Source organism: Calidris pugnax, unplaced genomic scaffold, assembly GCF_001431845.1.
Source record: "Calidris pugnax isolate Ruff unplaced genomic scaffold, ASM143184v1 scaffold147, whole genome shotgun sequence".
Classification (NCBI taxonomy): domain Eukaryota; kingdom Metazoa; phylum Chordata; class Aves; order Charadriiformes; family Scolopacidae; genus Calidris; species Calidris pugnax.
The window spans coordinates 4,263,578-4,269,410 of NW_015092359.1; the positions used below are offsets into that span (position 1 = coordinate 4,263,578).

At 53.9% G+C, this 5,833-nt stretch overlaps 1 protein-coding gene across 1 annotated transcript in view; it reads left to right on the plus strand.

Moving 5' to 3' along the window:
• The first annotated feature begins 6 nt into the window (after positions 1-6).
• PPP2R5D (protein phosphatase 2 regulatory subunit B', delta) overlaps positions 7-5,833 on the plus strand; it is a 32,087-nt gene continuing 26,260 nt past the window's right edge. The window contains exons 1-2 of the mRNA XM_014962433.1: positions 7-58; positions 489-581. Of these exons, the coding sequence (XP_014817919.1) occupies positions 41-58; positions 489-581 (111 nt within the window). The 5' untranslated portion in view covers positions 7-40. The remainder of the gene's footprint in view (positions 59-488; positions 582-5,833) is intronic.

Consider the following 5,833-nt stretch of genomic DNA (forward strand, 5'->3'; position numbering starts at 1 on the left):
GGGAGACGGCGGCGGGGCACGGCCGGTCGTCCCCCCCGCCATGCCCCCGGCGGGGGAGGTAGGGCCCCACCCGTGTCCCGAATCCCCCCTTTCCCCCCCGTGGAGGCGGCCGGTTTGCCCGGTGGCCCCGGGTAGGGCGGGCCGGGTCCGCCTCTGTGCGCCCTGCACCGTGCCCGCTGGGGCTGGGGGTGCCTTGTCCCCGGGAGAGGGGACAGGCCGGGCTGGGTGGGCGCCGGGCCTTGTCACCCGGTTGGGGGTCAGCCTTGCGGTGACCGGGACGGGAAGGTGGCCCCCACCGTCGTCGGTGTCCGTTCAGGCCGGAGAAGGGCCGGGAGTCAGGGCCCCAGAGCAGGGGGGTGGCTGGAGGTGGGGGGTGGGGGGGAGTGTCTGTGGTAGCGGCAGGGCTGGACTCGGCCAAGAGGGGCTACAGATTGTGCCCAAGATTGTGGAATTTTCTCTGAAGGCTGGTTTTTTTTCCCCATTCCCAGGAGTCTCCGAAGTCTGCCAAGAGCACCCCGAAGCCTGGCGGTGGCGGCGGCGGCAGCAGCGGGAAGGATGGCGGGGCGGAGAATTCGGAAGAGGTAAGAGGCTTCTCGCCTTGGGTTCCAGCCGTGTGCTGGCCTGCAGCTCCTCTGTGAGGAGGAACAGCATCTCCCATCCCAGCTCCTTCAGGCCGCTCTGCCAGCTCTCACGCGTGGCCCCGGGATCTCCTGGAATCGGTAGGAGGACGGTAGCAAAGAGGAAAGTTAAGATGAAGTTAGTTTCCCCCTTGAAAGTTTGGCCCGAAGGGAACCTTGGCTGTGGAAGAGACAGGACGAATCTCATATCTCCTACTCTACAGCCCTGCGAAAAGAGATTTGGCGCCAAGTTGACGGTGAGGGTTGCCGGAGGTTGCAGAGGTGGCCGGAGAGCGGTGAAGTTGGTCACAGAGAAACCTGAAAAGAGATTTGGCGCCAAGCTGACGGGGAGAGTTGCCCGCAGAGGTGGCCGGAGAGCGGTGAAGTTGGTCACAGAGAAACCAAGAGCCACGGTTATTGAGCAGGAGGAAGCCTGACAGACGCCAGCAGCTTCCTTGCTCCTGTCAGAGCAAAGCATGATAAGTTCTGGTTGTCACCTTGTGTCAGAGTGGGAGAGTAAGTGAGAAGCGGTAGAAAAGGAACGTGTTCTTCTGAGGCATCTTCTGGGGGCGTGAGACTAGGAAATAATGGATAGGACACCTGAAAGAAGAATAAAGTGCTAGAGATGAAATGGTTCTCCTTCGCTGCAACAGCCTTGTTGCTGAACACAACCCATTACTCACAAGAAGGCACAGTCTGTATTCCCAGCTGTGCAGAGTCTCTTTCGTTCTCAGTTTTGATGTTGCCAAGCTAGATGTGGTAGGATGGCCTCAGCAGAACGTGATAATATGATCAGCTGTGTTTAGAATTTAAAAAAATAATCAGGTAAACTGGAACTTTTCTGGTAGACTTGAGTTTCTCCAGCACTCGGACGGTGTGGTTGTGGATTTCGAGACTTGGCTCAGGAGAGCGTTGTACCCGTGTCCAAGGAGGCATGCATATGTGAGCGGTTTAATTTTTTTTTAATGCTGCAATTTGGCAAACGAGCTGTGCCACTTCTGTGTCCGTAGAAGCTTGTGTGCTCGAGTCTTGTCTGGAACACATCGCACTTGGAATTTGGAGGACTGGGGGTAGGAGACATGTAAGGCTAACAAAGACGAGGAAAAAATCTGTAGTTTGGTGGGATGGTCTTAGTCGAAATAAGGTTATTTTAGAATCTCCTTCGAAGCACAGGTCTGTGTTGCAGAGCCTCAAAACATATCCCTACTACTAGCCACTTGGTTTCAAGGTTTAAGCTGCCCTCATGCCTAACCTGCCACGTGGCCAGCAAGGCGTCAGAAGTTGAGTTTGGTTTGCCTTGTAGCAGGTGGCAGTTTGGTAGATCCTCTCTTTTTATATCCCACCCTAGTCTTGGCCTCTGTCCATTTTATTTTGCATGTATTACAGCTAAAACCAGCCGACTCCAAGAGCAGGTGGCTCTTTTTATATCCTCTCTTTTATATCCCACCCTAGTCTTGGCCTCTGTCCATTTTATTTTGCATGTATTACAGCTAAAACCAGCCGACTCCAAGGAAAAGGAGAGATCTCCTGCCTTGGCATCGTGGGATCAGGCTGACCTTTTTTCTTTACTTGGCGGCCTCTGTCTCCTGAGTTCACAGCTCTGGGAGGAGGAAGGAAAGCCTGGGTCTTGCAATGTGAGGGTGACAGATAGCCATCAAAGCAGAACGCTCCGATGTCCCCATCCGAATCAGCGCCGGGCTGTGGCACTGTTCTCCTGGTTACGAGTGGCGCAGGAAAAATCTGTGACCTGAACCAGCAGGTAATGTCTGGTTGTGGCGGGGTGCAGAAGAAACTTAGAAGTGATGCGTCCAACCTTCCCTCCCACAAAACATAGCCAGCCACTTCCTCATACTCCAAAGAAAATCCAGCCCTTCTTTAAGATGGAAGGCTGGGTCTCCTTTGATCATAGGAACAGAGGGAAAAGCAGAAAGGAGACACCTCTGCGGTGTGCACCGCCACAGGTCTCTTCTCCCTTTCCCTGTTGAGTTTGCAGGGAAGTTGGTTCTCTCTTGGTGCTTTCCTGCCTCCGGACTGCTCTGCTGCAGAATGGGAGAGAGCTCTTTGCTTGCTAAGAAGAAATGTATGCCAGTTTGAATGCGATTTTCCTGCTCTTCAGGAAGCACAGAAAGGTATTTTGACTTTCACATTGGGGGACCGTGAGGAATTGGGTAATGTGTGCGAGAGTCCTTTCTCCTCTCAGAAGCAGGAGGGGGCTTGAGTCCTGAAACACCAGGAGTGGTATTGCCTGGTGGGGTTGACGGACTTGAGCCCAGCCTGCCATTGTGAGGGTTTTGTGCCCTGTAAATTTCTCCATGGAGGTATGGTTGGTTGGTTGGTTGCCTTTTCTAGGGTGAAAGTTGTGTGCACCGAAGAGAATTTTCGTTTTTTCTTTGTATCTCGATAGATGTTTATTGGGCTTGCAGCAGGAGAGCAGAATTTGGGCAGCCCTCTTCCAGTATGGGCTTTGCTCTCTCATACCGTGCTCCAAGGAGCAAGGGAGGACTCAGCCCCAACTTATCCTGGTACCAGAAAGTTGTGACTTGTTTTGCAGGCAAGTTGTCTGGCTGGTGGGATGAGTAAAGCTTGTTGGAGAGCAGCTCTGGTTTGACAGATCTGAGCCAAGTGCAGCGGGTGAGGACCTCCTGTGGGGAGGGAGATGAGGAAGGGTAGGAGTCAGTCCAGAAACCCTTAAGCATAGTGCTTTGTTCTCTGCAGCGAAGGAGCTTTTAGTGGAGCTGATCTGGAAGGGCAGATATGTTCAAAAGCAGACGCGTCCCCACGAGGGAAGGCAAGTGTTTGAGTTCCCTCGTAAGCACAGGGATGCTTTTAGATGCCCATCTTAGGGTGAAGGTATCTGAGGTGAAGAGCCAGCAGAGCTTGGCCAGCCCCTGGCTTTGGAGGGGCCAGTTTGCTCGGGAAGAGAGAAAGGAACAGTGGAGGAAAATACAAGAGCAGGGAGTGTGAAATGAAAGGTTTGTTTGGTTCATTCCCCTTTGAAGCGTGATGAAGATATGAATTGAGGGAATTTCTGCGCGGATATTTAAGGAGGAAAAAAAAAGAAAAATAATGTCAGAGACCAAGGCAGCGGAATGAGAGGCTGAGAAAGAGTTACTCCTCCTGGCCAGAAAGACTGGGAGAGGCAGCTGGGTGGGGAAGAGAGTTAATGACCTGGAAGTGGGAGCAGGGATTAGCAGCAGCAGTAAAGAGGGGAGAGGAGTTGCTCTGCAGCCTCAAGGGCAGCTTGGAGCCTCGCTGACGAGATTTGCAGCTCTGGGAGAGGGTGCTCCTTTTCACCGAGAGCTGCTGCATTACGTGTTTTGCAGATATCTCCATGGGGCTTGTTACTGCAGTACCTGGAGTTCATTATTCAGAGACAGGCATTACAGCGTGTTGATGTTACTTCTGAGGCAGAGAGAGCTTGATTTTTAATAGGGAAGCTCTGTAACAGCAGACAAAGGGAGCAGGTACTGACTTGAGGGATGGGAAGGGAAGAGTCATCTGAGGAGGAGGAGGAGGAGCTGAGAGCAGATCTGGGCTGAGAAGCTTAGCGAGCGGGGGATGCTCAAGGGACCAGTGAGGCAGAAGGGCTTTCGGAGCGGTGATGCACCCAGCCGCGGTAGGAGAGCCTGCAGAGGTGAGGTCATGCACGGATGGGAGAGGAGGGGAGAAGCTGGCGCAGCTCAGGGCGGCCAGGGGAAGAGAGTCTCTCTGTCCCTGGGAGCCCAGGGTGAAGAGAAAATGGCACAGAGCGAGCCCAGGGCCTTGGGGCTCATTGACTTGTGCAGGCAAGTTCCTGGCGAGGAGGAGAGGGCGGTGGGGAACCGGCGGGGAGGAGGTGCTAGGAAACCGGGGAGCTTTTGGGGAAGATGGAATGGGGTTGCATTTGGGGCTGGCCCGCCCTGGTGACACCGGTGGCTGCTCTGCTGCGGTGGGAAAGGTGGGGGCTTCGCCACACCGTGCGTGGGCAAAGGGCTTTGTGCTGTTCTCTGGTCACTTTGGCACATGTAAGCCCAACAGCCACGGGCAAACAGCATCTCCCAAAGCAGCTGGTTTTGCTGTGGTGGTGTAAGCCCTGCCCGTTGGGAAGGGGACGAGACCGATGGGGTAAGATGTGTGCCCGCAGCCATGTAGTGTGCAGCTGGTGGTGATGTCAGGGAAACAGTCTGTGAGGGTGATACCTGTGCATTTAGAGAAAAAGCGTTCAGCTTTAGCAGTCTGCCTGTGTTTTTTGGGATGGAAACTCCGGAGAAGAAGGTGTTAGGAAACTTCAAACAAGCCTCTTGTGATTGGTGTGGTCAAGGTAGGAGGTGCTCCCCAGTTCAAGAAGAGCTCCCCAGTTCCAGAAGGACAGGGAACTGCTGGAGAGGGTGCAGCAGAGGGCTACAAAGATGATGAGGGGCCTGGAGCATCTCCCTTAGGAGGAGAAGCTGAGGGACTCGAGGCTTTTTAGTCTGGAGAAGAGAAGGCTGAGGGGGGATCTGATCAATGCTTATGAATACTTAAAGGGAGGGTGTCAGGAGGATGGGGCTGGTCTTTTTTCAGTGGTGCCCAGGGACAGGGCAAGGGGAAATGGGCACAAACTTGAATAGAAGTTGTTCCACCTAAAGATGAGGAGGAACTTCTTTCCTTTGAGGGTGGCAGAGCCCTGGCAGAGGCTGCCCGGGGAGGTGGTGGAGTCTCCTTCTCTGGAGACATTCAAACCCCACCTGGACACGTTCCTGTGCAACCTGCTCTGGGTGGCCCTGCTTTGGCAGGGGGTTGGACGAGATGATCTCCAGAGGTCCCTTCCAACCCCATGTGATTCTGCTGAAGGCAGAAGGACAGGAGGCCTGCCACAGGAAGCACCTCTTGAAAGCAAATATTCAGCATCCTTGATGCCAGGAAGTCCATACAGAAGCAATCCATCCTAGAGCCCTCTGAGTGCTGCAGCTCAAGAGTATACCTGACCTCCCCCATCATCGGATTTTCTCTAAGCAAACTCCCTTATGTGATTTTTTTATATTTTTTTTATTTGCACGTGTATGCCCGTTTCTTAAATAACTAGCAGCAAAACCCGAAACTGTGTTTTGTTTCTCTTCATGCCAGCTGTTGAAGACTGCAGAAGCTGGTGGCAAGGACTTTTCCCAGCCCCCTGGTGAAGGCAGGGTGGCTGCAGCCCGTTAGCACACGGTACACGCACCGTGCTGAGAACGTTTGCCTGTGGCATTTCGGGGGGG